At 42.8% G+C, this 19,097-nt stretch overlaps 1 protein-coding gene across 1 annotated transcript; it reads right to left on the bottom strand.

Annotated features, from left to right (window-relative positions):
• Positions 1-380: 380 nt before the first annotated feature.
• On the bottom strand, positions 381-17,827 carry mapk3 (mitogen-activated protein kinase 3). Its single transcript, XM_024013527.2, has 9 exons — positions 17,431-17,827; positions 15,762-15,944; positions 14,243-14,432; positions 13,618-13,734; positions 13,374-13,488; positions 11,900-12,031; positions 10,965-11,074; positions 4,477-4,605; positions 381-4,341 (listed from the first exon to the last, which is right to left on the bottom strand). The coding sequence occupies exons 1-8, from the start codon at positions 17,631-17,633 to the stop codon at positions 4,486-4,488; spliced, it is 1,170 nt and encodes a 389-aa protein (XP_023869295.1). The 5' UTR covers positions 17,634-17,827; the 3' UTR covers positions 381-4,341; positions 4,477-4,485.
• Between the last annotated feature and the right edge of the window lie 1,270 nt (positions 17,828-19,097).

Genomic DNA, 19,097 nt, shown 5'->3' with positions numbered 1-19,097 from the left:
GCAACCAACCAGTATATCAAATGTAGTCGGTCACTCAGTCCTGCATTAGCTAGTAAACTCAAGTCTAGCCTTGCTTTACCTATTCCCAAACCTTGATGAAGTAAAGAGGCTGAGCCCTGTGGGACAATATCGAACCCATGCGGTGACATGCCAAGGAGGAAAAGGAGTAGGAATAGTTGTCCAACAGGACAGACAACTTGGCTTGGAACAGGAGAACTGGAGGGAGATTACACTTATAAGCATGTTGTGACACAATAACAGTTAATATTACTGGTAAATTCATTATTATCCTAAGTTGTTTCTATAAAAGCTGTCCACACTGACCTTTCAGTACCACAAAGGACAGACCATAAGACATCAAGAAAATCAACAAAACACAGTTTACCAGTATCAGGAATTTTATTTATTATATGTATATAATTTTGTTTCTTTGTTAATTGTTTAATTCATAATACCCATAGAATATACATAGACGATAACCCTCAATAGCTCATATCTCTGACAACCTACTCATATGGCATATCATCTTAATTTAAAAGAATAATGGGGAAAAATAGGTTTCATAAAGAGTGAAAACACTGCCAGTTATAGCACACCCATAAGAGAAAAAGAGAAATAAAACATTAATACAAAAAAAAAAAAAGATACAACTCCCTTATGTGAAAAAAAGACCACCACTAACGATAGCAATAATAAGAACAGCCATTTAAAAAGGACATTATTTAGAAACCGGCCTGACTATGCATTTTTTCTTCTTCATGTATTGTGTGCGTGCGTGCATATGTGGTGTGTTTTGTGTGCAAGGATTTGTGTATGCGTGTGTCTGTGAAAAAGTGAGTGATTGCGTATTGCAAACATGGTCCCGTTGGTTCATTCGCATTGTTCTCCGTTGAGACTGGCGGTCAGTTGGGTCGTGTCGCTGGTGGGGAGGGGGAGGGGTAAAGAGGGGTTGGGGGATAGTAAAGCAGCTTTTGGTCAGAGAACCACAGACAGTCACAAGTATCCAAACATGCAGATAGAAATAACGGGAAAGCCTCTGGAGTGCGTTTCAAAAAGATAAAAACACAGACGCAGAGGAACACATACATACTGCCGATTGGAGTAGTGTCTGCTGTGTTTCAACCACAGACTATACAGACACACACACACACACACACACACACACACACAATGAAACAGCGCGGACCAGGGTGGTCCACTGCAAATGTGTGTTAAGACACTTTCGACACGCACACACTCATTAAAAAGTGTGACGGGCTCCAGTGAGCTTCCATGAAAAATCTGCCCAGAAAAGCAAGAAGATTAAAGAGGGAGGAAACAAATTGAAGTAAGCGCAAAAGACTAGGCTGATGTCTTGACAGTTGAAAAAAGAAAAGAAAAAACAGAAGGGGAAAAAGTTTGGTTAGCGTGGCAAAGTGCAGGTGCGCTGATTGAGAAACATGATTGATGCAAGTAACCCCTCTTCCCCCAACATGACTGACAGATGTCACTCAAGCAATACTCCTCCACTTTAAAATCAGATCTGCTTTCATTTCTAGCCATGATTGGGGATGGGACAGTAATCATTGAGGGAGGGGGGGAGGAGGAGGTGAGAAAAATAAATGAGTAAGCAAATGGCAGCCAACCTGGGATGTGGTTTGGTAGGTCTCGGCCAATCAGAAGCGAGATAAAAGGGTGGTGGGTGGGACCTGAGGGGGAAAGCCCTTTGAGTAAAGCATGGCTGGTAATTGGGGTGTGTGGAATGGCTGGTAATTGGGGTGTGTGGAATGGATGATACTGCCCATATGCACTGATCGATCAGAGGTGCGTTCAGTTCGCTTTAACATTTGCTACGTTGCGGAACGATTTGTACTGACCGACACGTTTCCCAAAAACATTCTTGAACACACTGAGGTGTGTTTGCTCATAACTGACAGCGTTTTTAAAGGGCAGTAGCCATGCTGATAGCATTCCCCAACAGAATTGTGTCCGTTCAATTGAACGTTCCGGAACGTAAAAACTTACTGAACACGCCCTGGACTCATACTTACTCTCCGCCTCCTCTAATGGCCAAACATAAGGATTAGGAGAGGCTAAACTGATCCCAGATCTGAAAGTAGGGCCACTTCTACCATGAATAGAGGCTTATAGCTTCTGGAGGGGCTAAGGATGTGCTACGGCAAAATTAAGCGGTCCACTGTTCGATGTGAGTGGAAAATGTGACAGCAATGCGTTAAGCTCTGAGCGAAGCCCACCATGAAACACGGCACATTAGAAGGAAACAAAGAGCAAAATCAGCCACTAATTACCATAGACACCGTAACCGTGGCAACCATTATCAGTTTAACACAAGCGGAAAGTAAATATCAGTCGTATATCTGCTGATTCTGCCTGCCACACTCCACAACTAAATAGAGTATTTACAAATCACTGTCCTCCCTGAAACAATACCAGACACATGAAGGGAGGAGAAAGAGGGGAATGGCAAATAGGCAGAGAGGAGAAGTTTGAATTTTCTAATATGGTGGCAGATTTAAAAGTGAATTTGGTGACATTTTGTTTTGGGAGAAGAGAAACATACTATAGGCACCCCTCTCCAAAAAAGATTGCAATTTTTCCTTAACCTCCCATTTAAGGACCGGTGAGGGTCTGTGGCATGTCGCTGATCGGTGTTAGTGAGTCAGAGACTAGCACAGAGAATAGGGAATCGCATCAGAATTTCTAAGATGTGGGGTAATCATGCCTGTTCTAGGCCATGTATTTCTATCTGAAAACTCGTGACGTCCTCTTTGAATAAGTGAGGATGGAGATAAACCAGCTGTGGGTTACAGTACAAAGACAATTCAAGCCATTCCTCATCTCTCCATGCCTCCATCCCACTCTACCTTTACCACTTTGGTACATTTCAAGAATGAATGCGTGTTCATTTAGATTAACAACATACATATTTCTAAACAAAAGAAGAAAAAGAGAACAAAATATAAAACCACCAACATGCCGTTAAAACATAGAATGTTTGTCTCGCAAGTAAAGAATGTCTAGAAATCAATGTTCCAAAAAAACTAAAACAAAAAAATTCTCTCAAATATAAACTTCAAAACATACAAATACGACTCCTGACTGTTCATAAACATTCAAATAACGGTGCACAAACCAAACCTCCACGAGATCACGCAAACAAAACCATTTATATGTACACATCTAACTAGCGCCTGTCTATCTTTTCTATCTCGTTTTTTCTCAAACAATAATTCCATGGAGCAAGACAGACAGTTAAGGTGTAGGTTAATACAGTAACATATACTGTGACTAGTGAGAAAGAGATGGAAAGAACACAGATTTACAGAGAGGGGAAAAAGAGAAAAGGCTCACAGGGACGAGAGTGCTAAATTGAGTTGGTCAGATTAAGTTCTTGCTTTTTAAACAGTACACACTCCTCGCAGAAAGCAGTAAAAGAGAAAGAGGGAAGAGTCTCCTGATGGTGGTTAAAATGAGCGCAGAAGTACTTAAAGGAAATATCCACCCAAAACCATTAATTCCTATAATTTACAGTGTTAAATAACACTAATGTGAGAACAATATTTTCGTGAACAAATTTTAAATTTTGTTGTTATAATAAAAGGTTGGTAGCAACATGTGAAAATCTTGTGGGAAATCTGTTGCAGCTCAAATCGACAACAAAACCCACAATGCAATGCTCTCTCTATGGACCGGCTGGCAAGCTAGCAAAAGGTAGCTACACAATAATACCAGAGTCAATATCAGCATGTGAAATAGTTAGTTGTAAAATTGCACTCACCATGTTTAACCTAGTATAACATAAGCAATAGCGCCATGAAATGCACCATGGACTAAAGAGGCAGACAAATAGGAGAAATGTGGTGGACCCTCTGTTTAATTACACATTTCTCAAGGTAGGAATATCGCAAAAAATWTAATCAATGTCTCATTCGAGAGAAATATGACATGTATGATAGACGTTTTTGCGATCTAAAAGTCAAATTCCTATTAACTTCCAGTGTAGTGAGAGCGACTTTATCGCAATGCTACCACACACCATCCAAATTTCTGCCTGTTTGAATGACAATAGCTCAGATACACATGAAAAAAAAKCTCAGGAATCAATAGAACGTTGCTGAGATGCACAAAAACAATAACAATCAAAATGGGTGAATCTTTCCTTTAAGTAGACAACAGCCCCCCCCCCACCAAAAAAACAGCTTCCCAGCGAAAMAAATAAAAAAAGAACACTTAAAAATGTACATGTTTCTGGTCCTTTTTTTTTGTATGCTGTATATATGTTATTTTTTTTGTATCTTGTCGTTTGGAGTCTCCGTGTGGCTTTGTCACTCGTCTTCAAAGCTGAAACAGATATGAACAGGAGATGAAAATGACAAAACAAAAATCACATCTAAAAGTGCTGCTGAATGCCCACCTATCTTTTTCAAAGGTCTAGTAATCGTTATGAATGATGTGAGTGTATGTATGTGTGTGTACCTCTATGTCTCAGGAGCCCTGGTAGGTGGCCTGGAAGCGGAACGTCTCCTCAAAGATGAGCTCCTTCAGCTTCTCCTTAGGCAGGTCATCCAGCTCCATGGTGAAGGTGAACGGCTCCTCTGCTACAGGCTACACACACAATGAAAATACTTCACTGAACAAAAATATAAAAAATGCAACATGTATAGTTGGTCCCGTGTTTCATGACCTGAAATGAAAGATCTCAGAATTTATCATACTCACAAAAAGCTTATTTCTTTCAAATGTTTACATCCCTATTAGTGAGCATTTCTCCTTTGCCAAGATAAGCCATCCACCTGACAGGTGTGGCATATTAAGAAGCTGATTAAACAGCATGATCATTACACAGGAGCACCTTGTGATGAGAACAATAAAAGGCCCCTATAAAATGTGTAGTTTCACAACATAATGCCACAGATGTCTCAAGGTGATGGAGCATGCAATTGGCGTGCTGACTGTAGGAATGTCCATCAGAGCTGTGAATGTCCATCAGAGCTGTTGCCAGAGAATTTATTGTTAATTTCTCTACCACAAGCCACCTCCAACGTCATTTTAGAGAATTTGGCAGTATGTCCAACCGGCCTCAACTACAGACCACGTGTAACCATGCCAGCCCAGTACCTCCACAGCCGGTTTCTTCACCAGCGGAATCATCTGAAACCAACCAACCGGGCAGCTGATGAAACTGTGGGTTTGCACAAGGGAAGAATTTCTGCACAAATTGTCAGAAACAGTCTCAGGGAAGCTCTGTGTGCTCATTGTCCTCAATCGCGCCTTGACCTGACTGCAGTTCGGCGTAGTAACCGAGTTCAGTGGGCAACTGCTCACCTTCGATGGCCACTGGGACAGTGGAGAAGTATGCTCTTCACTGATGAATCCCGGTTTCAACTGTACCGGAGAGATGGCAGACAGTATGGCGTTTTAACYTTGTGAACTGAGAGCCCCATGTTGGCAGTGGGGTTTTGGTATGGGCAAGCAAAAGCTACGAACACAATTGCATTTTCGATGGCAATTTGAATGCAAAGAGATACTGTGTCGAGATCCTGAGGGCCATTGTCGTGCCATTCGTCCCCCGCCATCACCTCATGTTTCAGCATGATAATGCACAGCCCCAAGTCGCAAGGATCGGTACACAATTCCTGGAAGCTGAAAATGTCCCAGTTCTTCCACAGCCTGCATACTCACCAGACATGTCACCCATTGAGCATGTTTGGGATGCTCACAGCGTGTTCCAGGTCCTGTGAAATTCCAGCAACTTCGCACAGCCATTGAAGAGCAGTGGGACAACATTCCACAGGCCACAATCAACAGCCTCATCAACTTTATGCAAAGGAGATATCGCACTGCATGAGGCAAACGGTGAGCACACCAGGTACTGACTGGTTTTCTGATCCACCCCCTACTTTTCTTTTTCTTTAGGGTGTCAGATGCATATCTGTATTCCCAGTCATGCGAAATCCATAGATTAGGGCCTAATTAGCTTKTTTCAATCGACCGATTTCCTTAAATGAACTGTAACTCAGTAAAATCTTTGAAATCGTTGCATGTTGCGTTTATACACTGAACAAAACTATCAACGCAACATGTAAAGTGTTGGTCCCATGTTTCATGAGCTGAAATAAAAGATCATAGAAATGTTCCATACGTACAAAAAACGTATTTCTCTTAATATTTTGTTCACAAATGTGTTTGCATTCCCGTTAGTGAACATTTCATCCACCCGGTGTGGCATATCAGGAAGCATGATCATTAGACAGGTGCACCTTGTGCTGGGGACAATAAAAGGCCACTAAAATATGCAGTTGTCTCACACAATGCCACAGATGTCTCAAGTTGAGGGACATGCAATTGGCATGCTGACTGCAGGAATGTCCACCAGAGCTGTTGACTGAGAATTTAATGTTCATTTCTCTACCATAAGACACCTCTGTCGTTTTAGAGAATTTGGCAGTATGTGCAACCGGCCTCAACTACAGACCACACCAGCCCAGGACCTCTACATCCGGCTTCTTCACCTGCAAGATCGTCAGAGCAGCCCCTCTCGGACAGCTGATGAAACTGAGGAGTATTTCTGTCTGTAATAACGCACTTTTGCGGGGGGAAAACTAATTTTGATTGGCTGGGACTGGTTCCCCAGTGGGCGGGCCTATGTCCTGCCCAGTCATGTGAAATCCATAGATTAGGGCCTAATACATTCTTACATTTGGCTGATTTCCTTATACGAACTGTAACTCGCTGAAGTCATTGAAATTGTTGCATTTATATTTTTGTTCAGTATATTTTGTTAAGCGTAATAACAGTATACAACTCCTAACAAACACCTTAGGGTGCATTCACATATGATCCTGGAGCGTTTGGTACCCTGATCCGTAGGGATGTAACGATTCACCGATACACATCAGTCCCTGATTCAAATGTTTAAGATACAACTGCATCGGTCCACGGACCCCAAACTGATCCAAATGCAGCATGCATCGGTCAGAAAATCGTTTCAAACGTTAAGATTTGCCGATTCACATTTTTTGTTGTTCCTCATATTACTTTCTACCTTCTGAAAATCTAATTCTGTGACAACTGATGCGTCCTCTTCTTCTGTGTCAAACTAACAACCCTAGGGAATATCAGTAGCTACGGGTGTAACGGTACACATATTCGTCCCGAACCGTTCAGTACAGGGACCTCGGATCAGGAACGCACTGTGAACCCAAATAAATAAATGAAAGAAAATACATAAAAAACACTAGGCCTATAGGTTATACCTACGTTACGTTGTATGCCTCGAGTAAATCTGAGCTGTAAAAAATATTTCAGGCTATTCCGTTGAAACAACTAGATCCTATGTGAACATTGTAATCAAAAATAAAATCTAAACTGGTGCATTTCAAACTGTCCTTTTGTGATGCGCAGCTGGGACCTAATTTTGTACAATGGCGAGTGGTGGGGTCGATAAACCAGGAGGATTCTCCATCGTTTAAAATCTCCAGTTTGGGAAAATGTTGGCTTCCCAGTAGATTATAACGGCAATGGACTGAGTATGTTGCCACTGCTCAAATACAATGGCCTATGCAGCTGCCAACACCTCAAACAGTGTGGTGAAGGCAGCGCAACAGCGCCTCTTCAACATCGGGAGGCTGAAGAAATCTGGCTAGGCACCTAAGACGTTAACAAAACTTTCACAGATGCAGCATTGAGAGCATCCTGTCGGACTGGATCCACGCCTGGTACTAAGCCACTYTAACTAGCCGGCTACCACGGTTACTCAACCCTGCACCTCGGAGGCTGCTGCCCTATGTACAGACATGGAATCACTGGTCACTTTAATAATGGAACACTGGTAACTTTAATAATGTTTGGATACTGTTTTACTCATTTCATATGTATATACTGTATTCTAGGTAATGCCATCCTATTTAACTATTGCTGTAAAATATATATACACACACAAACAAACACATCTATCCACCGATAAATCCATTATAATTGAGAATTTCAATAAGCATTTTTCTACGGCTGGCCATGCTTTCCACCTGGCTACCCCTACCCCGGTCAACAGCACTGCACCCCCAACAGCTACTCGCCCAAGCCTTCCCCATTTCTCCTTCTCCCAAATCCAGTCAGCTGATGTTCTGAAAGAGCTGCAAAATCTGGACCCCTACAAATCAGCCGGGCTAGATAATCTGGACCCTTTCTTTCTAAAATTATCTGCTGAAATTGTTGCCACCCCTATTACTAGCCTGTTCAACCTCTCTTTCGTGTCGTCTGAGATTCCCAAAGATTGGAAAGCAGCTGCGGTCATCCCCCTCTTCAAAGGGGGGGAGACACTCTTGACCCAAACTGCTACAGACCTATATCTATCCTACCCTGCCTTTCTAAGGTCTTCGAAAGCCAAGTCAACAAACAGATTACCGACCATTTCGAATCCCACCATACCTTCTCCACTATGCAATCTGGTTTCAGAGCTGGTCATGGGTGCCACGCTCAAGGTCCTAAACGATATCTTAACCGCCATCGATAAGAAACAATACTGTGCAGCCGTATTCATTGACCTGGCCAAGGCTTTCGAACTCTGTCAATCACCACATCCTCATCGGCAGAATCGACAGCCTTGGTTTCTCAAATGATTGCCTTGCCTGGTTCACCAACTACTTCTCTGATAGAGTTCAGTGTGTCTAATCGGAGGGTCTGTTGTCCGGGCCTCTGTGAGACTCTATGGGGGTGCCACAGGCTTCAATTCTTGGACCGACTCTTCTCTATATACATCAATGATGTCGTTCTTGCTGCTGGTGAATCTCTTATCCACCTCTACGCAGACAACACCATTCTGTATACTTCTGGCCCTTCTTTGGACACTGTGTTAACAACCCTCCAGGCGAGCTTCAATGCCATACAACTCTCCTTCCGTGGCCTCAAATTGCTCTTAAATACAAGTAAAACTAAATGTATGCTCTTCAACCGATCGCTGCCTGCACCTGCCCGCCTTTCCAGCATCACTACTCTGGACGGCTRTGACTTAAAATATGTGGACAACTACAAATACCTAGGTGTCTGGTTAGACTGTAAACTCTCCTTCCAGACTCACATCAAACTTCTCCAATCCAAAGTTAAATCTAGAATTGGCTTCCTATTCCGCAACAAAGCATCCTTCACCCTTGTAAAACTGACCATCCTACCAATCCTCAACTTCGGTGATGTCATTTACAAAATAGCCTCCAATACCCTACTCAATAAATTGGATGCAGTCTATCACAGTGCCATCCGTTTTGTCACCAAAGCCCCATATACTACCCACCACTGCGACCTGTACTCTCTCGTTGGCTGGCCCTCGCTTCATACTCGTCGCCAAACCCACTGGCTCCAGGTCATCTACAAGACCTTGCTAGGTAAAGTCCCCCCTTATCTCAGCTCGCTGGTGACCATAGCAGCACCCACCTGTAGCACGCGCTCCAGCAGGTATATCTCTCTGGTCACCCCCAAAACCAATTCTTCCTTTGGCCGCCTCTCCTTCCAGTTCCATGCCAATGACTGGAACGAACTACAAAAATCTCTGAAACTGGAAACACTCATCTCCCTCACTAGCTTTAAGCACCAGCTGTCAGAGCAGCTCACAGATTACTGCACCTGTACATAGCCCATCTATAATTTAGCCCAAACAACTACCTCTTTCCCTACTGTATTTATTTTGCTCCTTTGCACCCCATTATTTCTATCTCTACTTTGCACATTCTTCCACTGCAAATCTACCATTGCAGTGTTTTACTTGCTATATTGTATTTACTTTGCCACCATGTCCTTTTTTTTGCCTACACCTCCCTTCTCACCTCACTTGCTCACATTGTATATAGACTTATTTTTCTACTGTATTATTGACTGTATGTTTGTTTTACTCCATGTGTAACTCTGTGTTGTTGTATGTGTCGAACTGCTTTGCTTTATCTTGGCCAGGTCGCAATTATAAATGAGAACTTGTTCTCAACTTGCCTACCTGGTTAAATAAAGGTGAATTTTTTTATTATAAATAAATGTATTCTACAAATATACTAAATATTCTACCCACACTGTCCATAATGTCTATACACACCATCACATACATATACACTCTGGACTCCGACATTGCTCGTCCTAATATTTCTAAATTCCATAATTTTACTTTTAGATGTGTGTATTGTTGTGAATTGTTAGATATTACTGCACTGTTGGAGCTAGGAACACAAGCATTTCACTACACCTGCAATAACATCTGCTAAATGTGTATGACACCAATAAAATTGGATTTTGACAGGCCGATATCACCCCAGTATTCCTACCACTGGAGCAAGATGGAAATGAAAAAAAATAAAATAAACACATTGGTCTCCCCTCTGCATTCAAACAGCACTTCGCAGCTGATTGACCGGGCCAAAGACATGACCAGAGTGACAGGTATGTTTACAGCCAKGGATATGAGTCCATTCTCAGTGGTTGAGAAGAATAGGGTGTTTCAGCACCTTTTGAAAGTGCTTGCTTCACATTATGAACTTCGCCCTCTCGCACCCATTTCAGCAAACAAGTATTACCCACTCTATATAAGCAAGCTAACGTTGAAGTTGTCAATGAATTATCCAATGCACCTTGTGTTGCACTTCCTACATACTGTATGGACGGACTGCCAGGGCTACAGAGAGCTCCCTAGCAGTGACAGTCCATCACATTAGCCCAGAGTGGGATATGAGAAGTACCATGCTAGTGTGGGTTTTGTGGACTGTTACAGTTGTTACACGCCTATCAGTAGCCTAGTCAAACTGCACACTGTGCCCAGTCATGTAAAATGTGGTCTATTTTTTAGGTGTTGTGAAAGCAAAACATATTTTGTTTTATTCTCAAATGCTTCAGGAAACCGAACCAGGGTAAAGAATTTCATGTGACAAAGGACTTGGATGGTTTCTGTACAGGGCACCTGAGTATGTGATGGCGGGCTGCTGCAGTCATACCTCGTCAGTGGGGTCGTAGTACTGCTCCAGATAGGGATGAGCCAGGGCCTCCTCTACCGTGATGCGCTTGATAGGGTTAAAGGTCAACATGCGGCCCAGCAGGTCCAGAGCTGGAGGGAGAGACGGGGTGTTGTTAAAATGTCTTGAACAGTCATTCTGATTCCCATGTAAAAGCCTTTTGAGTTACTAAAATAACACCTATATTTTTTGGGGATAGAAATACTCAACATTTGAGAAAAATTAAACTTCCCTCTCTCATGGCTAACTACCAGGAAGTTTGAAAAGACAGGCTGAGTGAGTGGGGAGCTTACATTCATGAATTCACCTTGACTGACAGCTCTTTGAAACACTTACGTCAATCAACTTGGATGCAGTGAGCAGTGTCGCAGTAAAATAATCTCAAGCTAATTTTGTGATACACAAAGCAACTTATGAAAAGCATGATTTTTACTGTTCATGACCTTTAAACAGATAGTTCTTTCCAAAATCAATGGATTACCCATAAATACCACAATCCCACATGAAAGGGAAGGAGACACCTAATGTGACCATTTTAACTAGGTTGAAGTCTACTTGGTGTACCAAAGCTCACACCTGAGTTGGAGAACAGGGACTGCTAGTGAAGCTGGGAAAAGGGAAAGTGTGAGGGTGTGTATGCATGGTAATGCTTGCAAATGTATTTGAAATCTGAATGTCTGCAATTTGTGTGTGTTCACATGTGAATGTGTGTGTACACGCATGTGTGAAAAAAACTAACAATGCTGTTTTACTTGCCTTTCTTGCACTAAACATGGCACTGACTTTGCTGATTGTTGCATTATTGAGGAACAGTTTTACTTACTATGACGGTCTTACCTAGTGACCCTAAGATGAATGCACTAAGTCACTCTGGGTAAAATAAATTACTATAATGTAATAATGTGTGCGTGTTCTACCCTTGCTGTCCGCCTTGGGGAACAGCTTGTTCCAAGGGATCTTGGGTTTCTCAGGCAGAGACTGCAGGTAGTTCCTGGCCTTCATGTTGATGATGCAGTTCAGGTCATCCGGAGTGGGAGAGCCAAGGATGCCTGCACAACCAATCACACACTTTACACCTGGGTCCTGTTCAGTAGGACACAATGTAGCAAACAGTTGAAATGCTTTGAAAATGGAAACTAAAATGTGACGTTTGGTCACACAACACAATGCCACAGATGTCTCATGTTGAGGGAATGTGCAATTGGCATGCTGACTGCAGGAATGTCCACCAGAGCTGTTGCCAGAGAATTTAATGTTAATTTCTCTACCGTGTTGTTTTAGAGAATTTGACAGTACGTCCAACCGGCCTCACAACCACAGACCATGTGGAACCATGCCAGCCCAGGATATTCAAATTCGACTTCCTCACCTGCAGGATCATCTGAAACCAACCACCCGATGAAACTATGCGTTTGCACAACCAAAGAATTTCTGCACAAACTGTCAGAAACCTTCTCAGGGAAGCTCATCCAAGCATCCTCACTAGGGTCCTGACTGCAGTTCAGCGTCATAACCGAGTTCAGTGGGCAAATGCTCACCTTTGATGGCCACTGGCACGCTGGAGAAGTGTGCTCTTCACCGATGAATCCCGGTTTCAACTGTACCGGGCTGACGGCAGACAGAGTCTATGGCGTCGTGTGGGCGAGCGGTTTGCGGATGTCAACAGAGTGCTCCATGGTGGAGGTGGGGTTATGGTATGGGCAGGCATAAGCTACACACAACGAACACAAGCTGAAAATATCCCAGCTCTTCCATGGCCTGCACACTCACCAGACATGTCACCCACTGAGCATGTTAGGGATGCTCACAGCGTGTTCCAGTTCCTGCCAATATCCAGCAACTTCGCACAGCCATTGAAGAGCAGTGGGACAACATTCCACAATCAACAGCCTCATCAACTTAATGCAAAGGAGATGTCACACTGCATGAGGCAAACAGTGATCACACCAGATACTGACTGGTTTTCTGATCCATGCCCCTACCTTTTTTGTAAGGTATCAGATGCATATCTGTATTCCCAGTCATGTGAAATCCATAGATTAGGGCCTAATGAATATATTTCAAATGACTGATTTCAATATATGAAAGTTAACTCAGAATCTTTGAAATTGTTGCATGTGGAGTTTATATTTTTGTTCAGTGTATATGGCCAGTTCAGGTAAGTTTAGCCATGTCCACCCTTCTCACAGACAGAAGCCAAAGTCAAGGAAATTTCCAAAGGGTATTTCGGAAAAGAGCATACAGCAACTTATGCAAAAAGTTTGAGCGASTGTCACACCCTACTCCCTTTATAGTGCACTACTTTTGACTAGGGCCCATAAGGCTCTGGTCAAAAGAAATGCACTAGCTAGGGATTAGGCTGCCATTTGGGTCACAACATGTCTCTCTCACCCAGTATGTGGTTGAGCTGGTCCAGGTAATGCTTCCCAGGGAAGATGGGCCTGTTGGACAGCATCTCAGCCAGGATGCAGCCCACTGACCAGATATCAATGGACTTGGAGTAGCCCTGAACAGCACACACGGAGTTAGTACTAACACATGAATTCACATTCACACTATCAAAGAACCAGGAGTAGGCCTGATAGAGAAAACACGGTCCAAAGACATGGAATCAATGCACAGTCCACACACATACCTTGGAGTTGAGCATGATCTCGGGGGCCCTGTACCAGCGCGTAGCCACGTACTCTGTCAGGAAGCCTGTGTGGTCATGCTCTGGGTCAGCTATCCGTGCCAGCCCAAAGTCACAGATCTGACAGAGGAGGGTGGTTAAAATACGCAGAGATGCATGCAGAAAAACATACAAAACGTTTTGCAAAAGAATCAGCTAAATAAATACGGGCCTGTTCACGCCAGCAAATCCCCACTAAGCCCTCTTCTGGTTACAGAGTAGATAATTTTCTTCACACAATGGACCCTAACCATTGGTCCACGGTTAGATTTCCCTACTCCCTAATGGTTATGATTGGGTGATACCATGGGCGTATTCATAAGTGTCTCAGAGGAAAAACTGCTGATCTAGGATCAGGTGCCTCCTGTCTATTAATTGACAAGGCAAAACTGACCATAGAACAGCACTTGTACTCTGAAACGCTTTATAAATATTGGCCCTGATCTTAGATCGATGGATAGGGGGTAGCTAACTGTGCCTTGAGGTCACAGTTGGAATAAGTAGTAGTAGTACTGCAGTTATAGTGTTGGGGTTAGCAGTAGTAGTATTATAGATATAGGGTTAGTAGTAGTATTCTGGTTATTATTACCTTGAGGTCGCAGGTGGTGTTGATGAGCAGGTTGGAGGGCTTGAGGTCACGGTGCAGCACATTGGCAGAGTGGATGTACTTCAGGCCTCTCAGGATCTGGTACAGGAAGTAGCAGGTATGGTCGTTGCTCAACATCTGGGTCTTCAGGAGCTTGTACAGGTCTGTCTCCATCAGGTCCTGCACTATGTAGCTGGGAAACAAGGGGCTAAGGAGCCTAACAAACAGAGGGGGACCAAACCATAACCCAAGTAATTCTGTTAGATCTAAGCTTGTAAAGGTCTGTCTCCATGAGGTTCAGCACTATATAGCTGGGAACCAGCAGGGGGCACCATTCAAAGGGACAAACGAGGATGAGGAGGCATATGACAGTTACGGGCACACAACCACATATCCATTTGAACATGACCGTAACCAATTCCATGTATTAAGTGTGAATTTCTGGTGGAGTTTTAGAAAGCATAAAGGCCTTCACACACACATTGTAATATCGCGTATCCCCCCGTATTGCTAACATTCACTTTGGCGCAGGTCCAAAGAATTTGTTTATTTTCCATAGCATGGAATTATAACATTGTATTAACCTTTGTTTTCATCAACCTAGGAACAAGGAAATACTGCGCTCATGCAAAACATTTAGGGACCGAACGTTATTTATGAGGGATAGTTGGAGAAAATCAGACCTCTGAAATTAAAATGGATGGCCCTCCCTTCAGTAAAATAGATTTGCACCTGACCCTCCCTGAACACTTACAAAAAGTGACCCTCCCCTATACCCAAAATAATAATTAAACAAAATGGATAGCAGAGGAAATGCATACCGTTTACCCTCACTCCTAAGACAGACCAGAGCCTTAGATATGCAGTTTTTGAAAGAGTTTTTTGGTAAGCATTACATAGCAACGTAGCAATTTTGATAGTGCGCAGGGCTGCTGGCCAGAAGGCTGTGGGTTCGCAGACCACCGCAGACAAGGGTAGGGGTGAAAATACCTACTTTATAATAAATGCATTACATAAATCTATCATGGTATTTGCAGGTCTGAGAAAAAATTGCCTTTGATAAACCCATTTCATGCAAGTCATTTTACATGACTGGAGACAAGCAGAATATTTTTTTAATACCACACCAGAGCATGAGCTGAGTGGAGCGAAGAGCCATGCTTGCGTAATTTTGCAGAGGGTGGAAAGGATGTAAAAAAATATATATAATAATAAATGAGCGTTGGCCTTCTCTCCCAATCCAATTTRGATCCGGGTACTATTGAGCTCTGGGCATGCTCTACCCAGCATATTTCGGTTCCTTTATCACTATTATTTTAATTAGGCCTATTCTGTTGTATTTATTTAGCCTACCCCACCACTAATAATGCGCAGAGATCACGCACAGTGAGCCAGCCAGTTTCCCCATTAGCCTCTGTCTCTGATTCAGATGGGTTGGGTTAAATGCAGAAGACACATTTCAGTTGAATGCATTCAGACAAGGTATCCCCCCTTTCCCTTCCCTTTCTGGGTGAAAGAATACACGTCCCTCATGCACTCAATGCGGCGGGCCCTCAGGATGTCGTTGATGCCGATGATGTTTTCATGGCGGAACCGCAGCAGGATCTTGATCTCCCTCAGGGTGCGCTGACAGTACGTCTGGTGCTCAAACGGACTGATCTTCTTAATGGCCACGCGAGAATCCGTCATGACGTCATTGGCCGAGCTGCGTGGGGTGGAGGAGAGAGAAGATAGAGGGAGAGAGATGGAAGAGAGACGGGGGGCGGGTGGGTAGAGAGTGATGGGTTAGAGAGGGCTCCAGTTACAACCAGCACAATAAGCCCAGCACATTGCATGACACGGCAGTTCTTTATAATAGTGACACAGTGCTGACTGACACTTGAGCATGAGCACAATGAGACAACCAACTAAGAGGAACCATTGCAGAAGAGGGGCTCATATTGAATTATTAAAGTTTGGCTATATTTAACAACTTATCAAATATAACTGTCAAGGAAATGTACAAGTTAAAATAAATATTCGGTCTATACACCATTTTGATTACATTCAGAGTGTGGTGTGTATGCTATGGTGTGCCCTAGGTAGTTGCGCATTTGGTCACAAATTTCAAGTATGAAATAATGGTGTAACAATTTACCTTGCCATTGTTTAGATAACTTGGATAAGGCAAGAAGTGCTTGCCATGACACGCAAATAGAAACTTGCTTCGCTGACATGACATGCAGTATCAACAGTTTATCTACCTCTGGTAGGTGGTAGATAAACTGTTGATACTGCATATAGCTGGAGCTGTGAACTATGATTTCCTTGACCAATGAAAACATCTGCAATTGAGCTAAACGCAATCTTTGATCTTGGGTAAACAATTCTCACGCGCACCTTGTGCACAGTAAACCTCGCGAGACATTTTCTACAAGAAAAACAAGTGGTATCATCAGTGAGGTTGGTTAACTAACCAACGAACTATTTAGTTAGCTACCGGTAACTAACTAGATAGTAACAGTTGGCCCATCAAAAAACGACTCACGCAGTGTGAACGATGAACTGTTTATACTGTATCAAGATTACAAAGACCTGCGCAATCACTTCCTCCCACTTCCTGTATTGAAAAAGAATTTGGCAGCCTCATAATAACCACGCCTATTAGCGACTTAGCTAGTTAGGTGGCTAATTGTAATATAACGTTGTTAGCTAGCAAGTTAGCCTGAGTTGCGGTTATAATTTASCTAGTTAGTTTGCAAACTAGCTAGATAGCTAGAGTTGTTTGCTACAAAATGACGTATAAACTAGATCTTTCATTTTATGCTATTGTGAACATTACTGGGATACAATAGGTGGGCATCAGGACATACTAAAACCACAATGCGTAGCTAGCTAGTAGCGACTTACCTACTAACCTAACTAATGTAGCTAGCTAGCTAAGTGAGCCAAACGCTGGCAATCTGTTGCTAACTAGCCAGTTAACTACGTAGAAATAGTTTATCACTGCCAGTGGTAACGTTAAGTGCAATTGAATACACAACAAGGGTATGCGCAGAATTGTGCGTTTACAGCCAGATGGTTGTTATTATGTCAATTAATAGGCGATATGAGGCAGTGAGCTAGCCAACGCCTTCAGACGAAGCTTAGCTGGCTTGCTTTTTATACTGAAGTCAACGTTTTTACGGCGAACATCATGTATTTTCTCTTACCAAACCATTCCATAGGCCCCTTCCCCGATGTACGAGAGGTTGACATAGCGGGGGCCAACGTCAAAGTTCTGCCCCTTTACCACCTCCAACACGGGCTTTATCCCCGCAGCTCCAGTCGCTCCCTCGGGCGCAACAGCCCCGGCGGCACCAGTATTCGAGCCTGTGGCTCCAGCCGCCGCAGCACTGTTGCTCGAYTCCGCCATGATTCAATCTAGAAATCTACTATTTTCTGTCAATATTTGGGAGGGGGCCTAGCGCAACTCTAAAATTGACTTCAGGTTGATAGAAAGGTTAAAAATATTTCCTTGGTTCGTTTCGTTGACGGATGAAGACGAGTCGTTCAGGGCCCCCCTCCAGAGCGTGTAAATGGATTCGTTTCTAGTTCTTCTTCGTAGTCTTCTTTGCTTAGGACTTTCAGCAGCGTTTGACATCCCAACTGTGATGCGTTACTGCCACCATCTGGATGGCAGGCTGAATAGAAAAATTAAAACTGAACCCAAATAAAAGTGATCCAATGTGATGTTGATTGTGATAACAAACCTTATTTTCCCCACACCCAGGACATTTTTTTATTTATTTTTACCACACATTTTACATTTACATTTGAGTCCTTTAGCAGACGCTCTTATCCAGAGCGACTTCCAATTATTGCATTCATCTAGGGCCTCCCGAGTGGCACAGCTAAGGCACTGCATTTCAGTGCTAGAGATGTCACTACAGACCCTGGTTCAACCCAGCAGTGGTGGAAAAAGTACCCAATTGTCATACTTGAGTAAAAGTATAGATACCTTAATAGAAATTTGTAAAAGTAAAAATCACCCAATAAAATACTACTTGTCTAAAAGTATACAGTTCTAAATATACTTAAGTATCAAAAGTAAATGTGATTTCTAAAATATACTTAAGTATCAAAAGTAGAAGTATGAATACTTTTAAATTCCTTCTTTTAAGAAAAGCAGATGGCACTTTATTTTTTATTTTTTTAATGTATGCATAGCCAGGGGCACACTCCAACACTCAGACATAATAAACAACAGATGCATTTGTGTTTAGTGAGTTCGTCAGATCAGAGGCAGAAGGGATGAACATGTGTTGTCTTGATAAGAGCGTGAATGGGATCATTTTCTTGTCCTGCTAAGCATTCAAAATGTAAGGAGTACTTTTGGGTGTCAGGTTAAATGTCTGGAGTAGAAAGTACATTATACATACCCAGTAATAATAAAATCATCATTGTTACCTACAATATGGAAACTTAAAACTTTACAAAAGGGAAATCATTTATTTTGTTTATGTTATGCAGGGATGCACACATAAACACATGTGCGTGTACCCACACACGTGCGCGTCAGCACAAACACACCTGAAGAATCCTGCTGGGGAGAAGTGGAAGCAAATGGGTCTTAATCCTCAGGCTCAGACAACATTTGTGAAGACACCTGTGTGACTGAGGAGGTGGATGGCTCCTCATCCTGAGGCTCCGAGATAATTTCTGAAGAGGCCTGTGTGGCTGAGGAGGTAATGGCTCCTCATTCTGGCCAGTGCCAGAGGGTGCTCCAAAATATTTCAGAAGTGCCCCTGAATTTGCATTGAAATACAGTATATGAGTCTGACACCCTAAATACATTTGTTGCACAATTAAATATACATGTCATTATGCACAATTTATC

This window comes from Salvelinus sp. IW2-2015, linkage group LG20 (assembly GCF_002910315.2).
Source record: "Salvelinus sp. IW2-2015 linkage group LG20, ASM291031v2, whole genome shotgun sequence".
Classification (NCBI taxonomy): Eukaryota; Metazoa; Chordata; class Actinopteri; order Salmoniformes; family Salmonidae; genus Salvelinus; species Salvelinus sp. IW2-2015.
Note: the sequence above shows the minus strand (reverse complement) of the source record. Positions and strands in the feature narration are given on the sequence as shown.